The 26183-nt window shown below is 52.5% G+C and overlaps 1 protein-coding gene across 7 annotated transcripts in view; it reads left to right on the top strand.

The window, feature by feature from the left end:
• Positions 1 to 24904, top strand: part of ABCB9 (ATP binding cassette subfamily B member 9) — a 43418-nt gene extending 18514 nt beyond the window's left edge. For 3 of the 7 annotated variants that reach the window (XM_044930266.2, XM_025267735.3, XM_025267736.3), the window contains 11 exons: positions 264 to 961; positions 7836 to 7950; positions 8538 to 8668; positions 9570 to 9775; positions 12479 to 12676; positions 13970 to 14098; positions 16180 to 16368; positions 16859 to 17032; positions 19599 to 19758; positions 21287 to 21423; positions 23661 to 24904. In XM_044930266.2, the coding sequence (XP_044786201.1) occupies positions 349 to 961; positions 7836 to 7950; positions 8538 to 8668; positions 9570 to 9775; positions 12479 to 12676; positions 13970 to 14098; positions 16180 to 16368; positions 16859 to 17032; positions 19599 to 19758; positions 21287 to 21423; positions 23661 to 23921 (2313 nt within the window). In that variant the 5' untranslated portion in view covers positions 264 to 348 and the 3' untranslated portion in view covers positions 23922 to 24904. The remainder of the gene's footprint in view (positions 1 to 263; positions 962 to 7835; positions 7951 to 8537; positions 8669 to 9569; positions 9776 to 12478; positions 12677 to 13969; positions 14099 to 16179; positions 16369 to 16858; positions 17033 to 19598; positions 19759 to 21286; positions 21424 to 23660) is intronic. The other 4 variants (XM_006047202.4, XM_025267738.3, XM_025267739.3 and 1 more) reach the window with 2 other exon arrangements.
• Positions 24905 to 26183: the final 1279 nt, after the last annotated feature.

Raw genomic sequence — 26183 nt, 5'->3', positions numbered from 1 at the left:
TCCTGCATGCTGCCGCTAAGACCCCGTGCAGCTAAATAAAGAATTTTTTTTTAATCCTCAGCACAAAGAACAGAGTCTGGCCCACCGAGGGCACTCAATAAATATTCCCTGAATGAGCAGAACTTTCACCCTCCCCCTCTGTAATTTGTCACTGCCATTTTACCGATGAGGAATCTGAGGCTCAGAGATGTCAAGTGACTTGCTCAACGTCACACAGCCAGCAAGCAGCATGCCCTCACCCCTCGCCCCACTGCCCCCTGCAGGTCTGGCCTCGCCCCCGCAGACAATGGCCTTGCCCCCATGAGCTAGAGCCTGCCGCTCAATGCCTGCCTACCCCCGGCCAGCAGGATGCGGCTGTGCAAGGCGGTGGTGGTGACCCTGGCCTTCATGAGCTTGGACGTCGGCATGACCACGGCCATCTACATCCTCAGCCACCTGGACCGCAGCCTGCTGGAGGACATCCGCCACTTCAACATCTTTGACTCGGTGCTGGACCTCTGGGCGGCCTGCGTGTACCGTAGCTGCCTGCTGCTGGGGGCCACCATTGGCGTGGCCAAGAACAGCACCCTGGGGCCCCGGAGGCTGCGGGCCTCATGGACAGTCATCGCCCTCGTGTGCCTCTTCGGGGGCATCTACACCATGGTGAAGCTGCTGCTCTTCTCCGAGGTACGCAAGCCGGTCCGGGACCCGTGGTTCTGGGCCCTCTTCGTGTGGACCTACATCTCACTCGCTGCCTCCTTCCTGCTCTGGTGGCTGCTGTCCACGGTGCGGCCAGACGCCAAGGCCCTCGGGCGGGGCGCTGGGGCCGAGGGCGAGGGTGAGGGCGAGGGCTTCCCCGGCGAGGACCGGCCTGCACCCGAACAGGCGTCCGGGGCCACGCTGCAGAAGCTGCTGTCCTACACCAAGCCCGACATCGCCTTCCTCGTGGCGGCCTCCTTCTTCCTCATCGTGGCGGCTCTGGGTAAGTGCCAGCCCGTGGGGCCTGGTGGGCACCCAGGGAATATGTTTGGGGGGTGTGACCACCTCTTCTTTCCTCTCAAGTTTTTTTTTTTTTAATACAATTTTTTAAAATTTTATTTATTTATGTATTTTGGGCTGTGCCAGGTCTTTGTCGCTGTGCGGGCTTTTCTCTAGTTGTGGCAAGCAGGGGCTACTCTGGTCGCGGTGCACAGGGTTCTTGTTGCGGTGGCTTCCCTGGTCGTGGAGCACAGGCTTCAGGCACGCGCGCTGCAGTAGCTGGGGCTCCCGGGCTCTAGAGCACAGGCTCGGTAGCACAAGGGCTTGGCTGCTCCGCAGCATGTGCGATCTTCCTGGAGCAGGTATCTAACCCGCATCTCCTGAATTGGCAGGCGGATTCTTTACTACTGAGCCGCCAGGGAAGCCCTGTCCTCTCCAGTTTTAATATCTTCCTTCCATGGTTCAAACATCAAATTAATACGCAAAGGTAAACATTGAGTGTTTCGCCCTAATTCTGCCCCTGACAATCCTAAATCCCCCTGCCCAGGGCTAACTACAGGAAATGGTTCCAGCAACTTCCAAGTGGGCAGGAAACCACTTTTATTCATTTCTTATATATGCTTCCAGTGTTTCTTTTGGAGAAGGCGATGGCACCCCACTCCAGTACTCTTGCCTGGAAAATCTCATGGGCGGAGGAGCCTGGTGGGCCGCAGTCCATGGGGTCGCTAAGAGTCGGACACGACTGAGCGACTTCACTTTCACTTTTCACTTTCATGCATTGGAGAAGGAAATGGCAACCACTCCAGTGTTCTTGCCTGGAGAATCCCAGGGACGGGGGAGCCTGGTGGGCTGCTGTCTATGGGGTCGCACAGAGTTGGACATGGCTGAAGCGACTCAGCAGCAGCAGTGTTTCTTTATACAGCTATAAGCAAAGAAGTCTCTCTCCCCCCACCTTTTGCACTCTAGTCTGTGTCTTGCTCTTCTCACTTAATATATCCTGGGCACTTTCCTGGTGGTCCAGTGGTTAAGATTCTGAGCTTCCAATGCAACAGCACGTGTTCAATCCCTGGTAGGGGAACTAAGATCCCACATGCTGCGCTGTTGTTGTTGTTCAGTCAGAGTTTGTGTCTGACTCTTTGCAGTCCCATGGACTGCAGCATGCCAGGCTCCTCTGTCCTCCACTATCTCCCAGAGTTGCTCAAATTCATGTCCACTGAGTCAGTGATGTCATCTAACTGTCTCATCCTCTGCGCCTCCTTCTCCTTTTAGCTGTCTTTCCCAGCATCAGGGTCTTTTCCAATGGGTCTGTTCTTTGCATCAAGTGGCCAAAGTATTGGAGCGTCGATGCTCGCTTCAGCAGCACGTATACAAAGTATTAGAGCTTCAGCATCAGTCCTTCCAATGAATATTCAGGGTTTATTTCCTTTAGAACTGACTTGTTTGATCTTGCTATGCAGTGCAGCCATATAAAACAATAACAACAATAATACATCCTAGAATTTTCCCAGTTCCTCATTTTGTTTTTGACTGCATAATATTCCACTGTGTGACTGTACCATAGATTATTTAGTCAATCTCCTGTTATTGGACTCTTGGGTGGTTTTGAGTCTGTTTTTTTCTTGTTTATACACATTTCCTATAAATGTGAATATATCTAAAGAAGTCATCCTATAGATAAGTGACATTTCTGGGTTCAAAGCATTTTTTATAATGAAGCAGAATACAGCCATCAGGGTATGTAGTCTGTGATGATCTTCAGTTCAGTTCAGTCACTTAGTCGTGTCCGACTCTTTGCGACCCCATGAATCGCAGCACTCCAGGCCTCCCTGTCCATCACCAACTCCCAGAGTTTACTCAAACTCATGTCCATTGAGTCGGTGATGCCATCCAGCCATCTCATCCTCTGGCGTCCCCTTCTCCTCCTGCCCCCAATCCTTTCCAGCATCAGAGTCTTTTCCAATGAGTCAACTCTTCGTTTCAGCTTTAGCATCAGTCCTTCCAATGAACATCCAGGACTGATCTCCTTTAGAATGGACTGGTTGGATCTCCTTGAAGTCCAAGAGACTCTCAAGAGTCTTCTCCAACACCACAGTTCAAAAGCATTAATTCTTCGGCGCTCAGTTTTCTTCACAATCCAACTCTCACATCCATACATGACCACTGGAAAAACCATAGCCTTGACTAGACAGACCTTTGTTGGCAAAGTAATGTCTCTGCTTTTTAATATGCTATCTAGGTTGGTCATAACTTTCCTTCCAAGGAGTAAGCGTCTTTTAATTTCATGGCTGCAATCACCATCTGCAGTGATTTTGGAGCCCCCAAAAATTAAGTCTGACACTGCTTCCACTGTTTCCCCATCTACTTCCCATGAAGTGATGGGACCAGATCCATGATCTTTGTTTTCTGAATGTTGAGCTTTAAGCCAACTTTTTCACTCTCCTCTTTTACTTTCATCAAGAGCTTTTTAGTTCCTCTTCACTTTCTGCCATAAGGGTGGTATCATCTGCATATCTGAGGTTATTGATGTTTCTCCCGACAATCTTGATTCCAGCTTGTGCTTCTTCCAGCCCAGCGTTTCTCATGATGTACTCTGCATAGAAGTTAAATAAGCAGGGTGACAATATACAGCCTTGACGTACTCCTTTTCCTATTTGGAACCAGTCTGTTGTTCCATGTCCAGTTCTAACTGTTGCTTCCTGACCTGCATGTAGGTTTCTCAAGAGGCAGGTCAGGTGGTCTGGTATTGCCATCTCTTTCAGAATTTTCCACAGTTTATTGTGATCCCCACAGTCAAAGGCTTTGGCATAGTCAATAAAGCAGAAATAGATGTTTTTCTGGAACTCTCTTGCTTTTTCCATGATCCAGCAGATGTTGGCAATTTGATCTCTGGTTCCTCTGCCTTTTCTAAAACCAGCTTAAGTTGATGAGCTTAAGTTGCATGAAACTTTTATCCTAGTTGTATGCACCTGTGTGTGTGTCCTGGTTGGTGATATAAATGATATCTGTTACTCTGGTCTGGTCCGAACAGTTTGAAAGTGCCACTTCAGCAACACAGTGGGAAGATGACATCGCAGGGTGGAAACTCTGTGGGTTCTGGGGGTGACAAGGCCCAGGTACCAATTCCATTCCTGCTCCAGGCCTGGCTGTGTGACTGTGGGCGGATGATCCAACCTTTCATAGATTCACATCTTTTTTCTGTGAAATGGGGGTTGCTAGTATCCTTGTTCCAAGATGTTGTAAAGTTGGAATAAAGACAGAGAGGAGTGGGACATCCCTGGTGATCCAATGGTTAAGACTCCAAACTTCCAATGCAAGAGTCATGGGTTCAATCCCTGATTGGGGATCTAAGATCCCACATGCCATGAGGCACAGGCAAACAAACAAACAAAAAGGACTGGGAGGAGAAGGAGAGGTACAGAGCTTGTTACCTCCGGTAAGTACCGGGATGTTCACTCCTGTGAGTTGTTACATATTTAACTCACAGAGGGACAGAGTCTGGGAGCAGCCACAGAGCCACAGTGATCTTAGAGAGAACTGGGCGAGCCCTCAAGCCCCTTTCCATGTACCGTCTACCCTCTGTCCTCTCAGTTCCAGCCCCTTGACCACTGTGTGATTTTAGGCACGTCTGCTCGTCTATAAAATGGGCATCTCAGCAGTTGTGAGGTTCAGTGAGCTCATACAAGTAGGCTGCCTCGGACAACTCCTGGCATATAGGAAGCTCCCAGTTTTAGTGGCCGTGAGTACTGAGATGACCCCTTGTCATTTAACGAGACTGGTTCTCCTCCTCATGCTACGAGGTCAGCAGTCTGCTCGTGAGCAGCCTATTCTATTGACCCTGGTCCTTAGCTACAGCTTTGGTGACAGGAGTATCTTGGGTCTACTCTGCTGCCTCCCCTAGCAGGCTTGGAGCCCCTTGGGGTCAGAGGTCAGATCTGACTCCTTCAGGGCCCCCAGTACTGGGCACAGAATCAGACTCACTGAGTAGATGAATGAGTGAATGGCCATCCTGCCCATGTTGGGATGGGCACACGCTGTCTCCCACACGGCCTTGTTTCCCCCGCCTGCCAGGGTGCTGTGGTCAACGGTTGTGCGCTCAGGGATACAGATGTCCTAAAATACAGCCGAGCAGATTGTGCCAGCCCATAGGGTTATGTTGAGGTCAAGGGCTTCAACTTGAGAACAGGCCCCCAACTTCACTCATGGTTTTATTTTTTTGGCCACACCACACAGCATCTGGGATCTTAGTTCCCCAACCAGGGATCAAAGCTGCACCCCCTGCATCGGAAGTGTAGGTTTTTAACCACTGGACCACCAGGGAAGTCTCAGATAGTTTTAGTTGAGTTTACTTACTATGGCCAAACTTCAGTGTCTCATCCTGTAATGAGGGCTTTGTCAGGGTTTTGTGAATTTTTTTTTTTTTTTTGGCTGCACCGCAGGGCATCTTAATTCCCTGACCGGGGATTGAACTTGTCCGCAGGGCATCTTAGTTCCCTGACTGGGGATTGAATTTGTATCCCCTGCAGTGGAAGTGCAGAGTCCTAACCACTGGACCACCAGGGAAGTCCCAGATTATTGTGAAAATTAAATGAGGTGAAGCAAAGTGCCTGGCAAAACTAGGTACTTCACAAAAGTTAAAGACTATGGTTATTGGTCTTCCCAGGTGGTGTAGTGGTAAAGAATCTGCCTGCCAATGCAGAAGACATGAGTTCGATTCCTGAGTCGAGAGGATCCCCTGGAGAAGGGGATGGCAACCCACTCCAGTATTCTTGGAGAATTCCATGGACAGAAGAGCCTGGCAGGTTACAGTCCATGGGGTTACAAAGAGTCGGACACAACTGAGTGACTGAGCACGCATGCACACACACTGGGATTATCGATTATTTTTCAATCAGTAAGCATCCAGTAGGGCCCAGATTTTTCTGAAACCTTATAATCTAAAAGGAAAACTGCCCATTGTGGAAAAAAAAAGATTAATTTTAGTGATGAGTGTCTCCCTCAATTCTTTAGTACGGATTTCACAGCAACCTAACTACAATAACCTTGGGCAAATGACTTAACCTTTCTGACCCCCACTTTCCTCATCTGTAAAATGGGAAAAATGATAATACTACACTTATAGGATTATTGGAAGGCATTTGAGACTTAAAAGAGGTGAAGGAGCCGCTATCTGGGGTAACAGTGGTCCAGGCAGAGGGAACAGCCTATGCAAAGGTCCTGAGGCAGAAAGCTGCCTGATTATTAAAGGAAAAGTAGAGAGAGTAGAGGGAGAGTAGAAGTTAGTAGCTCAGTACCAGGGCCAGTCATGCAGGGGGTGTCAGCCACTGTGAGGATTTTGATCCAGGATGAGACGATCTGACTTGGGTTTCACAAGGTCCTGCTGTCTGCTGGGAGTGGAGAACAGGTTGATGGGGACAAAGGTGGCAGCAAGGAGAACTAAGACTTAGTTGAGACCATCCAAAGGACGTTGACAAAGCCAGGTGGGACAGTAGAGGGAGAGGCAGCAAATTCTGGAAATATTTTGAAAGTAGAGCCGCAAGATTTGCTGGCAGACCGGAGAGTTTCACCTGGTTCTTGGGCAGATTCAACAAAAGAGTTTGCCTACCTGCTTACTAGTTCAGCGCCCCCACCCAGCAGGGGCTCCATGAACGTCTGTGGTGGTTAATACCATCACTGGTGCTTGTTGGACCAAAAATTCTGCTGAAGCTCCTCAGGCCCTTTACTTCCCTGTGGGTAAACTGAGGCAGAGATGCAGCTGAGGCAGAACTTCTGGCTGGAGACCCTATCTGGCCAAGGGCAGGGGAGATGGAGGCCAGCTTTGTAGCCACCCTGTGGTTCCTGCGCCAAGACCAGCAGAGGGCGCCAGAACCCCACGGAAGGCCTCACTGTCTTGGCTGAGCCAGTTCTGCCTCGCGGCCTGGGGAGGGACCCACCAGACCTGCACAGAGCATTGGTTGACTTTTATTGTGTGCCTCCTCTATGCCTGGTGCTGACCCAGGCTGTGGCTGCTGAAAGAGCTGCAGTGAAAACCGGACACAGTCTGGTCTGACCGCCTCCCGTTTCGTGTCCATCATTTCCATGAGAGTGGGCCATTCATTCCAGGTTATTGGGAGGGAAGGCACAAGAAATGAGTCCCAGACTGGAAGCTGGTTTGGGTTTGCGTCCTGCCGTCCTCTTAATTGCTGTGTGATGTCAAGCAAGTTACTCAGCCCCTCTGAGTCTCCCATTCCACCTCAGTGAAATGGGGATGACATCTCTCCCAGATGCCCCTTTCCGCCCGCCACACCCAGGATCGATGTGAAGATACAGCGAGACACATGGGTAAGAAATTATCTGGCAAGCTGTAACGTGCCCGACCAAGAAGGGTGGGGTGGCGGTTCTAGCATTGCTCAGAAGCAGAACATCAACATCTTCTGAGCTTCTAGAATTTGGACTCTGAACCCTCTGGCAGACAGAAGAAAGAAGTGAACTTTTGTGGCTGTCAGCCATCAGTTGGTGGTGTGACTGGGTGGGCCTCAGCTCATCTTTTCGGTCCACTTTCTTCATCTGTAAAATGTATGATAACAGGGTCGCCTTCTGAGTCCTCGTGCAGAGGGGATGAACTATCACCCGGGAGCCCCGTGGCTCTGTGTTCTCCATGACTGGGAGCCATTATTCATGATAACAGGATCCAGTCAGTATAAACTGAATAACTCACATTTCCCATGTTCCTGATCTCTGAAAAGAGGGGGCCCCTCCCCCCTTCCCCGCCTGGCTACTAAGCAGGAATTTGCAGAGAGAGAAAACCCCACGAGTGGAGTAAGCAGTGAGGGTAGTCTGGGGGCTTCCATAGCCCCCTCCTGACTGCAGACGCCCCCATGAGCCCGCCCTGTCTCCGGCAGGAGAGACCTTCCTTCCCTACTACACTGGCCGGGCCATTGACGGCATCGTCATCCAGAAAAGCATGGAGCAGTTCAGCGCGGCGGTCATCATCCTGTGTGTGCTGGCCATCGGCAGGTAGCGACCCCTGCCTGCCCCCACCCACCAGGCCTGCAGTTGTGAACGGGGATGGGGTAGCTCCTGAGAGAAAAAGGGGCCACGGAGGCCCAAGAAACGCCCCTTGGGATGGGAGGCTAAGGCCTGTCCCTCAGCTGGTCCCCATGGTAACCAACAACCCAGCTACTGGCTTAGTTCTGCCCATTTGGTTGAGCCCCACCATAGAGCCACACCCCTCTTGTCCCTAAAAATGACTTCAGTCCTCGGGGTTCCCCTTTCAGCACCACCCCACCCCCAGCTGTTTTCCAGGCAGGAAACAAGGGCCAGCTTTGTCTGTGCTGTTCTGGAAAGGCAAGAGGCCTGATGGGTGGAGCTGGGCTTCTCACCCACAGTGAAAGAAGTCCCCCCTGTGCCCTCACCTTGGGGGCTCCTGTTGGGAACAGGGTGACCCCCTGGCAGTGCCAGCCCCAGAGAGTGGGCTCAAGGTTGGGGTCCCTTGCCCCTGCGAAGGCCCTGGCCTGACAGCAGTAGGGAGGGAGCAGTGGGGGGCGGGGGTCAGTTGCCGGAAGGACGTCGTGCTATACATAACATCTCTTATCTGCAATTAGCTCATTTGCCGCAGGTATTCGGGGCGGCATTTTTACCCTCATATTTGCCAGACTGAACATTCGTCTCCGTAACCGTCTCTTCCGCTCGCTGGTGTCTCAGGAGACAAGCTTCTTTGATGAGAATCGCACAGGTTGGTCTTCCCGGGGGCCTCGGGCAACCTGGGGCTGGGCCCGGCCAGGTGGGCCTGCCCCGCATTGAGGATTTAACTGAGTGAATCAGTGCTCTCAGTCCTGCTGACTCTCCCTGCCATCCAGTTCAGGGTGGGGATGCCCCTGGTGGCTGGCATGGGCCTCCAGCCCCCCTGAGCCCTGGGGAGCTGGTCTGAGGTTTTGCTGTGAGCTGTGGCCACTCTAGGACCCTGGCCAGGCCACCCTGTCCCTGAAGCAACCAAGGCCTCACCTCCCGCTGGCTTGTGGGAAGCACATGGGCCAGGACTCCCCCGGCCTGTGGGGGTGAACAGGGCAGGGAGACGGGACAGAACGGGGGGCCGAGATCCAGTCTCTGAGGCAGCCCAGCCTGGGTGCAGGCCCCATCCCTGACTTCACCTCTCTGAGCCTCTGTTTTCTCCTCCGTAAGATGGGAACAATAACAGGAGCTGCCCCACGGGATTGTTGTCAAGGTCTTAGCCCAGTATCCAGCCATCAGTAAGGGGCGGTCTGGTCCTCTCTCTTCCATAGCTCAGATGGTTATTACCATGAGGCTGAAGAGGGGAGTGGCCCCTCTGCCAGTGACAGGGAGGGGCCACGGGTTCAGCTCTGGCTCCGTCACAGCCATGCTGTGCGGCGCTGAGCAAGACTCTTCCCCTCTCTGAGCCTCAGCTGCCTCCTCTGTGCTCTGGGAGATGCTGAAGCTGAAACCAGATGCTGGTGACAAGGGCTGGACGCAGAGCAGCCCTCAGGGCCGTCGACTCACCCTGTCCCCCCTGCAGCCCAGCCCAGAAGACAGGGAAGGTCCAAGTTCCCCAAGGGTCCCCCTCCCCCGCCCTCAGTGGCCCTGTTACTGCAGAGGGAGCTGAGAGGCCTGTGTTCCAGGGGACCTCATCTCCCGCCTCACCTCGGACACCACCATGGTCAGCGACCTGGTCTCCCAGAATATCAACATCTTCCTGCGGAATACGGTTAAGGTCACAGGTGTGGTGGTCTTCATGTTCAGCCTCTCGTGGCAACTGTCCTTGGTCACCTTCATGGGTTTCCCCATCATCATGATGGTATCCGACATCTACGGCAAGTACTACAAGGTAGGCCCCGCCTGATCCCCACTGGGGTCCCCCACCAGCAGCTCTCAAATGATCCCTTAGGATGGGCTCAGAGGGCCGCTGGGGGCCAGCGAGGGACTTGTCTTAAAACTGAGTTTGCATTCAGTCATTCAATAAATGTTTCCTGAGCACCTACTAAGTCCCAGGAACTGGGATACATCAATCAGACAGGACCCCTGTCCCCATGGAACTTATATTCTAATAGAACCAGCCAATAAATAGCAACAATGATAATTATGGAAATATATAATACAGTCATAGCTGAGTTGGTAAAGAATCTACCTGCAATGCAGTAGACCCGGGTTCAATTCCTGTGTCGGGAAGATCCCCTGGAGAAGGAAATGGCAACCCAGTCCAGTATTCTTGCCTGGAGAATCCCATGAACAGAGGAGCCTGCAGTTCATGGGGTCACAAGAGTCAGACATGACTTAACGACTAGAGATATATATAATACAATAAAAGTTGGAGGAGATAAGGAGATAAATGAAAAGAAATAGCATAATAGAGAGCATTGGGTTGGTTGCAGTTTTATTTTATTTTTAAAGTTAAATGTCTTTCTTTTGCTATCCTTTTTTAAAGTTTTTATTTATTTTATTTTTGGCTGCGCTGCATCTTCATTGCTGCGCTTGGGCTTTCTCTCATTGTGGCGAGCAGGGACCACTTTCTAGTTGTGGTGTACGGGCTCCTCATTGCGGTGGGTGCTCTGGTTGCAGAGCACGGGCTCTGGGGTGCAGGCTCAGTAGCTGTGGTGCACAGGCTTAGCTGCTGCAAGACATGTGGGATCTTCCTGGACGATGGATGAAACCTGTGTCCCCTGTATTGGCAGGTGGATCCTTAACCACTGGACCACCAGGGAAGTCCCAGGCTGCAATTTTAAATTGGTCTTTCTGAGAAGGTGGCCTTTGAGTAAAGAGGTGGCCATATTGGGGAAGCTCGTTCCAAGCGGAGGGCACGGCCAGTGCAAAGGCTCTGAGGTGGGACCGTGACTGGCCTGTTTGAGGAGACGCAGGAGGGCTGGTGAGGCCGGAACCAGAAGTGAGGAGAGAGCCGGGAGGTGATGGGTAGATGGTATAGGCCTTTGTGGGAAGTTTGGGCTTCACTGCATGCAAAGTTTGCTCTCTTTCTATAGAGCGTATTTTCAAGGTTGGGGCAGCGGGTGGAGGCACCCAGGCCCCCATGATCGAGGCCCTCACCCACGATGCAGTGACGGGCAAGCAGCAGTCCCCTCTGGCTGCCCCCAGCGCTGCCGTCAGAAGGATCAGCCTGTAAGCGAGGCCCCGGCCTCAGCTTCCTCCTGCTTCCCACAGTGGTGGGGGCCTCTGAGCTCTCAGGGCCCCAGGGTGGGTGCAGGCAGGTGCAGGCAGCCCCTTCCCCAGTGATCCAGGCCTGAGGGGGACAGGGGCGCTCCTGAGCAGGGCGCTTGGACCCTGAGGTCCCCACTTGGTCAGGACCCTTAGTGCCCACGGCCTGAGGCCAGCACCTAAATGAATCCATTACCCACAGCCCACTGTGTCACCCTCCTGCAGAGCCCCATCACCCAGGAGGGCCCTCTCCCCTGCAGCTCTGGATCACTGGCCTCACTGTTTTTGTTCCTGAGGAGAGAAAGTAAATATATGAGTTGGAGTCAGCAGTTTCCCTTCCACCCCACCCTTCCTGCCTTCCTGCCAGCCCCTGGGAGGGGCCAGGAAGCCCTGGAGCGCCCCGCATCACAGCAGCCCTGCCTCTGTGCACGCCTCAGGCTCCACCTTCAGGTTCAGGGCTGTGGCCTCAAGCAAGCCCTATTTAGGTCTCGTACCTGTACCCCATGTATAGGATACCATCACTGAGTCATCACCACAAGCCACACACATCGTCTGCGGCCAACTGTGACTCAAGGCAGTGTAGCTCCTCCCAGGTGCCTGAGCCTGAGTACACTGTGTCCTTCTGAGGGCCTGGGCGTGACTCGCAGGTCACGAGACATGCCAAGGAGCCTCTGGGCAGCCTTCCTGGCTGGTGTGAAGTTCTGAGTGTGGTAGCTGTCGCAGAGCCTGAATAGTGAGGCCCAAGGACTGCTTCCGGAACTCTGTGGGCAGCAGTCCAGTGATCATTTCCTTGGAACCACTTCTCAGCCATTCATCCCCAGTAATAAGCACACCATGTGGGCAGATTTCATAGCCCGTGACCTCCACCACCATCTAGAACTCAGCTAAGAGTTCTGGAATCTCTGTGCTAGTTTTCAGTCTCTCACATAATGTATGTTGCTGGATGTAAATGGTGCCTCCTTAATAGGTAGTGTTTCTTGTGCAGTATATAACCTGAACAACCATCCAGAGCATCCCTGCTCTTATGCCAGCTCAGGATCAGGTATCGAGACTCGTTTTCTGAGAAGATTATGTATGGTCATGCATAACTTCCTCTGAATACTAGAGATAACTTCACGATCAGTGGCCCATCCCTCAGGAGATAGAGCCTCAGGAGCTCACCCCCAAATCCCAGCTGGAGTCTGTTGTCTGAGCTCAGCAAATCATGCTAGAAGGAGATGGGGGAGGAAGGGGAGCTAGGTCTCATCCCCTTGTCCCTGGAACTCCCTGCATAGATCTGACACCAACTAAAGACAGAAAACCCCAGAGAGACCTGGGGCTCGGGCAGAGGGTGTGCCTGTCTGTTTTGAGGTCTCCTCCTCTTTGTTCCCGCTCGCACCCATAGAGGCTCTCCAAAGAGGTCCAGAGTGCTCTGGCCAGAGCCAGCAGCACGGCCGAGGAGACCATCAGCGCCATGAAGACAGTGCGGAGCTTTGCCAACGAGGAGGAGGAGGCGGAGGTGTACTCGCGGAAGCTGCAGCAGGTGTACAAGCTGAACAGGAAGGAAGCCGCGGCCTACATGTACTACGTCTGGGGCAGCGGGGTACGTGCCCCAGCCCGGGCAGGCCTGACACAAAGGCGGGGGACCCCTTAGTCAGTACATTAGCCCAGGTCCCTGCATGCTGGTGTGAGACTCGACTTTGTCCCGACTTTCTGCTTGTCCTCAGAGGATCTTTCTGGAAAGAAATGTAGACTCCTGTGAATGTCCGCCCAGGACACCCCTTCTTACCTCTCACCTGGGTGTGGGGTGGCCGGGCAGGAACTTTCTTTTCCCTTTTGGGGAGACACCCCTGCCAAGGTGGGGAGTCACCCTGAGGCCACCTGGGGATGCGACCTGGGCAGCTTCCCGGCAGGTCCTAGAGTGTCCGGCTCACTCCCTGGGGACGCGTTCCAGCCCCTCCTGGAGAAGAAGCATGTGGGGCCTGTCACTGTGTGCTGGCCACGCCTGAGGGTGGGCTGTGGCGGAAGAGCTGGGGTAGGCATGAGGAGGGTTTGGGATTTAGGGCAAGGAAGGAGCCGGTGGTCTACAGACAGGCAGGGGATAAGGACCTTCTGGGACCTCCCCCTACCCAGGGTAACCCCTCCTCAAAAGTGCCCAGCCAGAGGGGAGAAAGGCCTGGAATCCACCAGCCAAGTCTCCTGGCAGTCTGCCCACCAGCAAGGGCGCCTCTTGCTGCTTGTGCAAAGGCACTGTGGTCCAGCTGTGGGTCTAGTTCTGACCCAGCATCACTGGCTTGGGATGAGGAGGGGCAGATAGGGACCCTGAGTGGGTTGTGTCATGGGTATGCAGGTTCCACTCCTCTCGCAGACTCTCCCCCGGCACCAGAGGGGGCAGGAAGCAAGCACACCCCAGACACAGCCTCTCCTTCCTGGTAATACTGACCTCATCTGCTTGGCCTGGCTTGCGGTGTGACCTTAGCCAGGGGACTCAGCCTCTCTGAACCACGCTTTTCCCAATAAGAAGGAGACGAATAGCTCCAGCTTGGCCTCACTGAGGCGCTTGGGAGCTGTGTGTGTGTGTGTGTGTGTGTACGCCAGGGCCTGACAAAGAAAGCCTTGTTCCTGACCAGGCTCATGGCCTGTTCCAGCAGGGGGCCTTTGCAGGGAAGAACTCCCTGGTGGGGGTGGGGAGGGTGTGAGTGACAGAGGGGCACCAGCTCGCGGGAGGCCGTCCCTGCCGCTGGCTGGACGTGCAGTTTGTGACTGTGAGTGCAGAGTCCACAGCTGCTCTCACCTCCCCTGCAGTCTGTGGGGCGGGGGGACAGAGGCAATGGGGTTGTGGACCTAAGTCAAGGCCCCACCGTGAGTCAGACTCCGCTTTCCGTCTGCCCTCCAGCTCACGCTGCTTGTGGTCCAGGTCAGCATCCTCTACTACGGGGGCCACCTCGTCATCTCGGGGCAGATGACCAGTGGCAACCTCATCTCCTTCATCATCTATGAGTTTGTCCTGGGAGACTGTATGGAGGTGAGGGGCTGGCTGGGGGAGGGGGGGTCCCGGGGAGGAGGGAGAGGTAAGGGGGAGGGATCTGAATGGGGGTGCTCCAGGGTCCACAGGAGGTGGCATTTCTTCCTAAAGGACATGATAATACCAACAAGGAGACTAAAATGACAGCAACTTTGCGGAGCAGAGTGGCAGCAACAGAGATTATTTCAGAAGATGCCCCTGAGCACCTGTATGAGGCCCAGTGCTCCCCGGGTCCCCACTTCCCAGAAAAAGCAGCTGAGGCTCAGAGTGGTTCAGTGACCTGCCCCCTATGTTCGTAGGGGTTCCCAGTTCCAAGCCAGATGGTCTGACTTTATTTTAACCCACTTTAAAGAGCAGCTCTATGGAAAAAGAACAGAGTGGGTTTGTTTTTTAAGTGGATTATATCATATATACACACACACACACACACACATTCAGTATTTCAATTTTATTTTAAAATTTATTTGCCTGTGCCTGGTCTTAGATGCGGCATGCAGGATCCAATTCCTGGACCAGGGATCGAACCCGGGCCCCCCGCATCGGGAGCACGGAGCCTTAGCCACTGGGGCAGCAGGGAAGTCCTTGTAGATTAACTCTTAATTTGGCTTCTCCCACCAGCAGGTCCTGAGATGAGGGAGCTGGGGAGCTTGTGCCTAAATTGCCATCAGTCACTTCCAGAGGATGCATAGAGTGAGGGTGTTCGTTCTCTGGTCTGACCCCACCCCCCCACAAAGCCCTCCAGCACTAAGGTAGAGCCTGAGTATCCTGCAGTGATAAAAGCCCAAAGATGTGGGGGTCAGGGGCGGGTTGGTGTCTTCTGCAGACGGCACTTTGCCTTAGCTCCAGTCAGACCCTCAGTGTCATTTGAATCAGCGTCAAGGAAGCCATGCTTCAGGAACATCCACAGCAGTGGGCAGACATGTGTCCCAGGATTCCAGTGTGGCACTGTTTATAACAGTGAGAAGTTAAATGCTTGTCAGCCAGCGATTGGGCAACACGGTATGTCTGTATGCCACAAACAGTCCGTCTGTGCTACAAAAACAAGGCAGCAGCCACAGGAGCGAGGCAGAGCTGTGTGCACTGGTGTGGAGAACCCTAAGACACAGAATTAGTGCAAAAGCTAGTCTCTGAGTCATAGGGATGGGCTGATCTCATGGTTTTCTTTCGTCTCAAAATTATTTAATTATGTACTTGCATGTGTTCGTAAATGCATAGAGAAAGGACTTGAAAGACACAGTTCCTGATAACCGGGACCACCTCTGGGATGAGGGACAGAGGACAGTGTCTACACAGCACTTGTGTCTTATGAGTAATATGAGTAATTCTATCTGGATGTTAACAGCTGTGGTGTATTGAGGGCTCCCTATGTGCTGAGTACTGTCTTCACAGAACCACGATACAGGCACTAATATTACCCCCATTTCACCAACCAGGACCCGCAGTCACAAGTCATAAGGGCCTGAACTCAGGAGCCAGACGCCAGGGTTTGAATCCTGGCTCTGCTGCTTCTCCATCTGTGTGGCCTGGGGGAAGTTACTTGAGCACTCTGTGCCTCGGTTTCTTTATCACCACAGAGGAGCTAATGATAGCAGCTACCTCATAAGACATATATGCACTCAGTAAAATGAGTCATTATTCATATTTATACTTGTGTATATTTTTACCCAAGGAAATGTATAGTATACATTTAGGGCCGTTTTTATCATCGAAATTTAAAAATTCTGTGGCAGCTGAAAGAGGAAGGTCCAATTCCTGTTCTGCTACATTCTGGCTTCTCTGCAATTTCATTTCTTCTTCTGGCGGGTGATAACGCCTACCCTGCTGGACAGTGGTGAGGTTTAGCTGTAACACATAAAGCATCAGTATTTTTTATCACTGTCTTCATTTTTTGCATCATGGTCCTGGTCTGCTGTACAAGCAGGTGGGGCTCGGACAGCCTCCTGTGACCATGCCCGCCCCCGTCAGACCTGCTGCTGTGTTCTTGCTCTCTCTGCACCCACTTCATCCCTCTGGCACCATGGTGAGGGGACCTAGGACTGGGGTGTCAATGGGTCAGGAACATGTTTATCCTCCCCCCACAGTCCGTGGGCTCCGTCTACAGCGGCCTGATGCAAGGAGTAGGGGCCGCCGAGAAGGTGTTTGAGTTCATTGATCGGCAGCCAACCATGGTGCATGACGGGAACTTGGCCCCTGACCACCTGGAGGGCCGGGTGGACTTTGAGAACGTGACCTTCACCTACCGCACTCGGCCCCACACCCAAGTCTTGCAGGTGAGAGAGGGCCCGAGTACCCCCACCACCACCCCCAATCATCCTTTCCCTCCTCCCATCTCTCTCACACCTCCTACAGGCCAGGTCTTGGCAGTGCAGCCAAAACTACGAAAAGCAGAGTCCCTCCACTCCTGGAGTTGGGCCCTTGTTGGGGAGGGCAGAGCCTTAACAAAAGGATTCCAAGAGAAATGCTAGGAAGGCAATAAATCAGGGTAGTCCGCAGAGATGGTATTAATAGTCCAAGAGGGCTTCTCGGGGGAAGTGACTTTTGATCTGGGACCTAAACAAGGAGCAGCAGCCAGCTAATGGCTCTCTGCAGAGAGAACATTCCAGGCAAAGGAGACGAGTATAAAAGTGCTGTCAAGGCCTAGAAAGGAGAGCCTTCTGGGGGCGGCGGCAGTGGGGCAGGCTGGGAAGGGTGCCCGGGGCCTCTGAGACCAGAGCGTCTGAGTGAGCCAGCGGCCCCGCCTTGTGTCCATGTTCCTTGCAGAACGTCTCCTTCAGCCTGTCCCCAGGAAAGGTGACTGCGCTCGTGGGGCCATCGGGCAGCGGAAAGAGCTCGTGCGTCAACATCCTGGAGAACTTCTACCCCCTGGAGGGGGGCCAAGTGCTGCTGGACGGGAAGCCCATCGGCGCCTATGACCACAAGTACTTACACCGAGTGGTAGGTGCACGGGCCTTTGCTGCCCTCCTCCGCCCTTTCCCTGTTTGACCTTCTCTCGCACGCACTAACAGATGCAGGCAAGAGGGCTCAGGATACACACCCAGTTCAAAGGATTATCACCGGGATTTCCCGGGTGGTCCAGTGGCTAAGACTCTGTGCTCCCAATGGAAGGGGCCCAGGTTTGATCCCTGTTCAGGAAACTAGATCCCACATGCTGTAACTAAGACCCAATGCAACCAAATAAAATATATATTAAGAAAAAAAAAAAAAGGATTACCACCAACGTAACACCACCCAGTTCAAGAAATAGAACATTCCAGCACTCCAGAAGCACCCCCCCCCCGCCACCCCACTCCATGTGCCCCTTCTTTGCCTCCCAAGAAGCGCCATCTCACCCAACCTTCATAATCATCACTTTCTTGCTTTTCTTTTGTTCTTCCCATCGCTGTGTGGCTCCCCAGACAGTGCAGCTGTGTTTTGCTAGTTTTGAACTTCATCTGACTGGCGTCATAACACATGTATTCTCTGCGTCCTGTTTCCTCCACTCAGCGTTATTTGTGAGTTTTCCAGGTTGAGGCTGTGTTTGTAGTTCCCTCATTTTCATTGCTGGGAGATAATCCACTGTGTAAACATGTCACAGTCCATTTACACATTCTGTTTCTTGATGGACAGTTGGGGGTGTTTCCTGTTTTTTTAGTATCAATATTTAGCAACAATATTGATACGGACAGCACCGATACTGTCTGTGTGTCCTGGTATGCACGGTGGGTAGGTTCTCCCAGAGTGGATGAGTATCCGCAGCTCTAGTAACTCCTGCCATTAAGGTGGTTTACTTTTTTCTTTTTTCAACTTTATAGTCCCACCAGCAGTGAAAGAGAGTTCAGGTTTTCCACATTTGAATTATCTCCGGTACTTAAAGGAGGCTATTCGTGACCTTACAGTTTTTGGTAATCTTCTCAGACAGGTGCACTCAGCATCTGACCCTGAGCTGGTATAAGAGCAGGGACACCCTGGATGGTTGTTCAGGTTGTGCACTATACGGGAAACACCAACTACCAAGCAGATGCCATTTACATCATCAACAGACATTAAGTTACCCGAGAGCCTGGGTTGCCACAGAGACTCCAGAACTTCCAGCTAGTTGTAGATGCTGGTGGAGGCCGCAGATTGTGACCTCTTCCCACTCATGTGTATATAACCAGGGGTAGGTGGTGGAGAAGTGGTCTCAGGTATGCCACCACCGGGCTGCTGCCCACCAGAGTTCTGGAAGTGGCTCCTGGACAGGGCACTCAGGCTTTGCAATAGTTGACATGCTCAGATACTTAATCTCAGATACCTAGTATCAGTCCTGTATCTGTAACCAGTTGGTGAGTGTCTACAGGTGGTTCTTTGAGGTCTTTTGCATTTTCCTGGTGACTAAAGATTTTAAGTCCTTTTTCATACGTTTCTTGGAGTTTTGGATTTCCTCTTTTGTGAATATCCTCTGTTTAAATTTTTAATTTTCATAAACCCAAAGCAGTAGAACTCAACCATCTAACTATATTCCCATATATTCAGAGAATTTTATAACAAACACATGAGAATCCCCTCCACCTCCCATTTTGAATTCCACCCCATGGCACGGTCCAGCATTATCAGTTTAGTCAACATCCTTCCCTTTCCAGCATGTTTCCCATCTTTACATAAACATATCTACATGTAAAGTCTTCCCTGGTAGCTCAGTGGAAAAGAATCTGCCTGTAACATAGGAGACGCAGGAGACACGGATTCAATCCCTGGATTGGGAAGATCCCGAGGAGAAGAAAATGGCAATCCACTCCACTATTCTTACCTGGGAAATGCCATAGACAAAGGAGCCTGGTAGGCTACAGTCCACGGGGTCACAAAGAATCGGACGTGGCTTAGCAAGTAAACAGCAGCAACAACAATATATAAAGACACATACACTTTTTTTTTAAACAAAAATAGAATCATTTTATATTTATTAAAAAAATATATATATATAGCAGCTTGATTTTATAGATGCACTGTAATCATTTAATCAATCCTCAATTTATGGACAATTAGATTTTTGTTCTTTTTGGCTATTTAAAGTATTGTAGTGACATCCTCCAACTACATACACATTCCTAAAGCTGGGACCCTGAGACAATAGTTCCTTTCTGTTGGTCTCTAAAAGGGAGGGGGCACCATCTGGGAGGTCCCTGTGGCCTCTGCCTGCTCTGGCCTCTTGCTTCTTGCCATGGACAGACTCACAGAGGCACACTCCACACTCTCTCACTCTCTTTTCTTCCAGGTCAGAGGCAGCCAATGAGCTCTGTCTCGGAGGTCAGGGAACTTGGCTGAGCCCAGAGCAGCAAGCTTAGCGGGGCCCCCAGTGTGTTGGTCAGGGCGGCTGAGGGCTTGTGCAGAAAGTGGACTCCACTGTTTGGAAAGAAGAGACGCCGCTGAATGCAGCAGCCAGCCGTGGGCCCTGATCAGATGTCAGGCTTGAGGCCCCAGGCATCAGCCAGGCCCGGGGCTGCTGAGGTTCCCGGCCTCCCATGCCGTCCTCCCTCCCCCACAGATCTCCCTGGTGAGCCAGGAGCCAGTGTTGTTTGCTCGCTCCATCACAGACAACATCTCCTATGGCCTGCCCGCCGTGCCCTTCGAGACAGTGGTGGAGGCTGCCCAGAAGGCCAATGCCCACGGCTTCATCATGGAGCTCCAGGACGGCTACAATACAGGTACAGGGCCCAGAGCATCACCTCCACTGTGCCCGGAGGGCCATCCTCAGGGATTCAACCCTCTGAGCTATGCGTTGCCCTCTGCCAGCTACTCTTTATTATTTCAGGGGAAATCCACGTAACATAAACAACTGTTTTTAAATATTTATCTATTTATTTATTTTGCTGCATTGAGTCTTGGCTGCAGGACTTGGGAGCTTTTCTTACAGCTCTCAGGCTTAGTTGCCCCTGCACTGCAAGGCAGATTCTTAACCACTGGGCCACTGGGCAAGTCCCTAAACTTAACTATTTTAAAGTGAACAATTCAGGTACTTCCCTAGTGGTCCAGTGGTTAAGACTCTGTGCTTCCACTGCAAGGGGGCATGGGTTTGATCCCTGGTCAGGGAACTAAGATCCCACACGCCGTGTGGTGCGGCCAGAAATAAATAGCACTTAGTGCATTCTCAGGGCTTTAAAACCATCACCTCAGTTTAGTTCCGAAACATAATTGTTTTAAAATGGTATATGTATTATGTTATTTATAGTTACTTTATGTGAATAAGTATTTTAACTTAATGAGTTGAACAGTATATTAACTTATAGATTTGATTTAATGTATTTTAAAATTTTAACTCTTGCCGCAGGGCTATTCACACAGTTCAAAACTAAAAAATTAGACCTAACTATATCCAGTGAAAAGTTTCATTTCATCCCAGTCTTCACTACCAGTTTCCTCCGGGCCCCACCAAAGCTTCTTTCATTAATTTCTTACATGTCATTTTGGAGCTTCTTTATGCATATATGAGTATGTGTTTTTAGTTCCTCCCACCATCTACAGAAAAAAAAAAACCAAACAGCACCTTATATTCTGCACCTGTTTTTTTAAGTGATACCTTTTTTTTTCCATATTGATACCTAGAAAGATACTTTTTTTTTTTAGCTACTGCACAGTATTCTACTGTGTGGCTTTATAATACTTTCCTCAAAAATAACTGATTTCCTCAGTTTCCTATTGATAGACAATTTGTATTGTGTTTTTGGTTTGGGGGTTTTGTCGTTCTCAGTTAACAGTGCTGTGAGTCACAGTGCGCGAGCAAGTAAATGAGCAGGAAATATTCCCAGAAATGGGTTTGCTGGTCCAGGTGTGTGTCTGTAATTGTGGTCTGTGTACTCACACAGCACAACCCAACACACAGAGGAGTGTGCACAGGGATCTCAGCAGCTGTACCCCAGGAAGACTGGGGGTGCCCCCTCGGCCACCCCAGCACAGTGTGTTCTCAAACGTTTGGAGTTTTGCCAGATTAATAAGTAAAAGTTGGCATCTTGGTACCAACCGCACACAGTCATAATTTGCTTGCCCCTCATGAACAGGAAGAGGGAGCATTGTTCCATGAGGTTTCCAGCCAGCGGCCCTCTCAGCCCCACCTTTCCCGGGGAGCAGAGCTCCCTTGGCAGAAGGGAAGGGCAGAGGCAAGGGACTGCTCGTCTCTCCCCAAGGGCCACCCAGCCTCCCCTCCCACTCACTTGCCCCTGTGCCTCCGCCTCGCAGAGACAGGGGAGAAGGGTGCCCAGCTTTCCGGGGGCCAGAAGCAGCGGGTGGCCATGGCCCGGGCTCTGGTGCGGAACCCACCCGTTCTCATCCTGGACGAAGCCACCAGCGCCCTGGATGCGGAGAGCGAGTATCTGGTGAGTTGTGGGGTGGCAGGTGATGCTGGAGCAGAGCAGCGGACAGGTGCTGGGAAGGGCTCAGGGTGGCTGTCGGGACTCTCCCAGGCCAGCTTCCTGGACTGGAGTGTTCCGGAGCTGAGGGCAGAGAGCGGGGACAGAGGAGACCCAGGGCATGGTCACTCAGCCCAGCCTCAGGGCTCTAAGTGTTGAAACCAAATGCACCTGGGTTTGAGTCAGGAGAGGTGGGCCCTGGATTAGGAGCTCCACCCTGGAGCGCATAACCTGAGTGTCTTACTCCAGCTCTCATGTCATTGATAAAGAGGGGCCCACAGTGTATTTGAAGACTTAGCTACCCCTATCTCACCATGGATCCATTCATTTATCACACGGTATTTAATGCCTGCCTCCCGGGCACCAGCGCTGTTCTGGGTGCCAGGGTCACATTGGCCCCTGCCCCCAAGGTGTTTCCAGTCCAGGTCGAGAGACAGATAACAAGAAGACAAGGGTGAGTTTGCCCTGGGGGCTGTGCTATGTAGAAAATGAAACAGTCCTGTGGTGGAGAGGTTGAGAAACACAGCTGGCCATTAGTTAAAGCTGGGAAAACAGATTTTATCCAGTAGCTAATAAAGCAGGGGAAAGAGCTGAGGTCTAAGATTTGTGCAGGGGTGATGATGGTGATGGGGCAGCCATTTCAAAGGGAGATTGAGGGCGCAGGGAAGGGGCAGGAGCAGGGCTCAGGGGAGACTCACAAAGGGCTGGGAGCTGGCAGACAGTGGGCAACCACTCGAATTAGGATTCCTGTCCCCCACCGAGTCTGGGAGATGGGGCCCTATCCTTCCAATGACTACATTTCAAAGGAATGACAGAGAGAGACATTCCTGAGCTTTAGGAGATTTGCATATGTATCTCCATGGGACAGAGGAAGGTTGACAACTCTAAGCCCCTTTTGGTAAGTAAGTGCTCTAAGAAAGGGGGCTCAGCTGCCGCCACCCAGCATGTGTTGGTTAGGACACTCAGTTCCCCTGGCGGCACTTAGGGGCTGGGGTCATCCCAAGGACAAGACTTTGGCCCTGCAGGAGCCCCGCTGTAATATGGCTGCCTTAGTGCAGGGTTCAGATGGGGTCACACCTGCCCAGAATTCACGTGCAGAACCAGGGTCATCAAGGAGCTATTGAGCTGAGACCAGAAGGGAAAGGAGCCAGTCAGGGGGATCTGGGTGAGAGCGTCCTGGGGAGAGGGGCAGTGAGGGGAAAGGCTCGGAGCAGGTCCACAGCCAACCCCCCAAGGTCAGCATGGTTGATGGTGGGGGTCGAGCATGGTGAGGTCGGGACAGAGTCATGGTGGGTACGCCAGCTGTTCAGGCCCTAGAAAGGGGTTTGGTGGTTTTTGTGTGTGTGTGTTTTTTGTTTGTTTGTTTGTTTGTTTTTAGAGTAGGTTTACGTTTAAAGAAAATTGAGCAGAAAGTACAGCGTTCCCGTATATACCCCTCCCCCTCAGTGTCACCTGTTATTAACATTTTATATTAGCAGTATATTAGTTCCCATTGAAAATTGGTATTAGTGCATTGTCATTAACTCAAGGTCATCATTCACATCTGGGGTCCCTTTGTGTTGCGAATTCTATGGGTGTTAACAAACACAGGATGTCATGTTATGCAGAAGAGTTTCACGGCCCAAAAATTCCCCCCAGGAGTTTGGGTTTTATCCTAAATAGGACAAGAAGCTCTTGGAGGGCTTGGAGCGCGAGTTCAACAAGAACTGATTAAAAGTATTAAATCCACGTGGGGAGCGCACCAGGAAAGTTGCCGGGATCCAAGGGAAAAGGAACAGTGGCAGAGGTGGAAAGATAGAGCAGAGAGACCCTGGGGAGATGGGGCTACAGGATTTGCTGATGAGTCAGGTTTGGGGGGTGAGGGAAGGATGAGGAAGCAGGTGATGCTGGTTTTGTTGGCATGAGCTCTGAGGCTGACGGTGAGACCATTAACCAAGGCCAGGGTTAGGGGAAGACCATGTCGGGAGCCCTTCCGTCATTCACCGAGTGCTGCCCCATGTCAGGCTCTGAGCTCTGTCCCCCAAGGACAAAAACTCAGGAAGCAGGTCCTGTGCAAGCCCTCGCTTGAAGCCCCAGAAAAAGAAGAAGCCCCAGAGAGGCTGAACGTCCATGGGATGTGGTGGACCCGGGATCTGAGCCAGGACTGGGTGGTGTGGTGGGCGGCGGCAGCGCCCTTGTGAGCCGGTGCCCTCCTGTGTCCGCAGATCCAGCAGGCCATCCACGGCAATCTGCAGAAACACACGGTGCTCATCATCGCGCACCGGCTGAGCACGGTGGAGCGGGCGCACCTCATCGTGGTGCTCGACAAGGGCCGCGTGGTGCAGCAGGGCACACACCAGCAGCTGCTGGCCCAGGGCGGCCTCTACGCCAGGCTGGTGCAGCGGCAGATGCTGGGGCTCGAGCCCACCGTGGACTTCACAGCCGGCCACAGGGAGCCACCGGGCAACGGCAGTCACAAGGCCTGACCGCAGGGCCCGCCTCTCCCGGTGGGGAAGAGGCCCCAGAGCCGGCCTGGCAGAGGTGCCCACGGGGGCCCCCCATCCTGGCCGCCCCCACTGCCCTCTGAGCCCAAGCCCATGGCACTGGAGGGGGAGGGCCACCTGCCCTGCCCCACAAGTCACCGCTTCCTGCATCTCTTCCCCGGGTCCCTGCCCTGTTCCCCAGGCCACCACCGGCCCCCTGCTGCCATGAGCCACCCCTGCCAGTCTGGGCACGGAGACACCACTGGTCTCTCGGGCTGGTCTCCCGAAGCTTCTAGGCGAAGGTAGAACTACCTTTTTAAACCAAGATCTTAACCAGGTTTTTTTACTGCTTGGTTTGATGGCCCCCATCAACTCCTAGATTTCAAAACAATTTTTCTAATTGGGAGTAATGATGGGCAACGTCCCTGAGATGTTCTGGAAACTTCTGAGCCAGGAGTGAATGACCCTTCTCCCTAAGAGCCTGGGGGGATGTCAGGGAGAACTGGGCCTCTGCTGTTTGCCCCTGGAGAGAAGGGGCTTCCCAGTCCCTGTGGTGGTGGGAACACGGTGGGGTGGAGGGACTTCCCGTCTTGCCCTCTGTCTTGCCCTCTTCCAGCTTCGTGAGTCAGGCCAACAGTGGGCGGGGAGTGGAAGGCACCTGCCTGCCCATCACCCCCCAAATCTAAGCCAGTCTCACTGTGAACCACTACGAACCTTAACTAGGGGAGTGAGGGGCTGGCCAGGCCTGGCGGAGCCTCGGGGGGTCCCCGGCCCAGTGCCCAGCTTGAGCCCCTCCCTCTGGCTTGCCCCTCCTCACGCCCTCTCCCCTGGCTGGCAGCGCCCTCCCCACATCTGCTCTGCCGTTCTGAGGCTCTCTGGACGTCTGGGAGTCCGGTGCATGGGATGCTGGCAAAGCCCAGGTCTGGCTTTATAGGGGGGTTGTGAGATGTTGGGAGAACCCGGTCAATAAAGTATACTACCTCTGACCCCTGACCTCTGACCTCTTCCTGGGCCATCTGCCTCATCGCCTGGTTAGGTTTCTTCATCAGGCACTGCCTGGTGTAATTGTGGGGAGACTCTGGGCGGTCTAGGGCCTTCCCCCCATCCAGTGTGCGGGTGCCCTTCACATCCCCAGGATCCCCAGCGCAGACACTCACGTCCGTCCATCTGTCTCCATGGGGCTTGTGCAGGATAACAGATCGGTCTCCACTAAACCCCCAGGTCCTTTGTGCCTCCCGGGAAAGCCGAGACCCAGCAAATGGCACCCGTTTTTTCCATCAGGGACAGAGCACCCTACGCTCACCAGCCCATGGCGCTAAGACACGTAACCCAGCAGTACAGCTCAGTCAGAAGGGAGGCTTAGGGCTGGACACAGGAGTTCCTGGTGGTAGTTCCTACTTGCTGAATTGTGCAGAAGTCGGGGGTCCTGGGAGAGGGCCTGGGGCAGTGGCTTTTACCAACAGGTATGGAAGTATTTGAATATTTTTAACAACCAGTGAAGTCACACTGCATACACCAGCTCCATGTCTGCCGTGTATCCATTTTCCTGCCAAATAAATCGAGGCCTGAGGCCCACACCGTGGCCAGCTCAGTCCCCTGCATGCCCTCAGGGCCTTGGACCTGCCTTGAGCATCTTATTTATCCAGGACCCTCTGGCTCCCTCCCTGAAGAAGCCATCGTGAACCTGAGAACTGGGTGCCCCAGCAAGAACCTGCTCAGGCCCAGGCTGGGGTTTCAGGTGGAATTGGAGAGATACCAGGTGCTTAGTGTCTGATCTCATTTAATCCTCACAACCACCAATTCTCTCCGCATTTTAAAGTTGAGGAATCTGAAGCTCAAAGAGGTTAATTGATTTACCCTACACTACACAGCCAAGACCCCGCAGCTAACCCCCGCCAAGATCAGGGAATGAAAAAGTTTCAGGGCATTGTGTTATCTGGACTCTTTTTGCTGTGCTTACCATACCATGATAAAAATAAACACAAATTTTAAAATGCTGTGAAAACCCAGCAAGGCACATGTTGTTCAGTTGCTCAGTCGTGTCTGACTCTGCGACCCAAGGACTGCAGCACGCCAGGCTTCCCTGTCCTTCACTATCTCCCGGAGTTTGCTCAACAACAAGATACATAGGTGAGCTCAATTCAGGCAGGAGGAAGGTTGAGATAACTGTAAGGAGCTTCCCCATTTGTCTTCCCCTCTCTGGGCCTCGGTGTTCTCACCTGTAATGGGGGATGTGTCACAAGGGTGAAAGGAGAAATTGAACCT

This window comes from Bubalus bubalis, chromosome 17 (genome assembly GCF_019923935.1).
Source record: "Bubalus bubalis isolate 160015118507 breed Murrah chromosome 17, NDDB_SH_1, whole genome shotgun sequence".
Classification (NCBI taxonomy): domain Eukaryota; kingdom Metazoa; phylum Chordata; class Mammalia; order Artiodactyla; family Bovidae; genus Bubalus; species Bubalus bubalis.
This window is presented reverse-complemented; position numbering and strand designations above follow the sequence as displayed.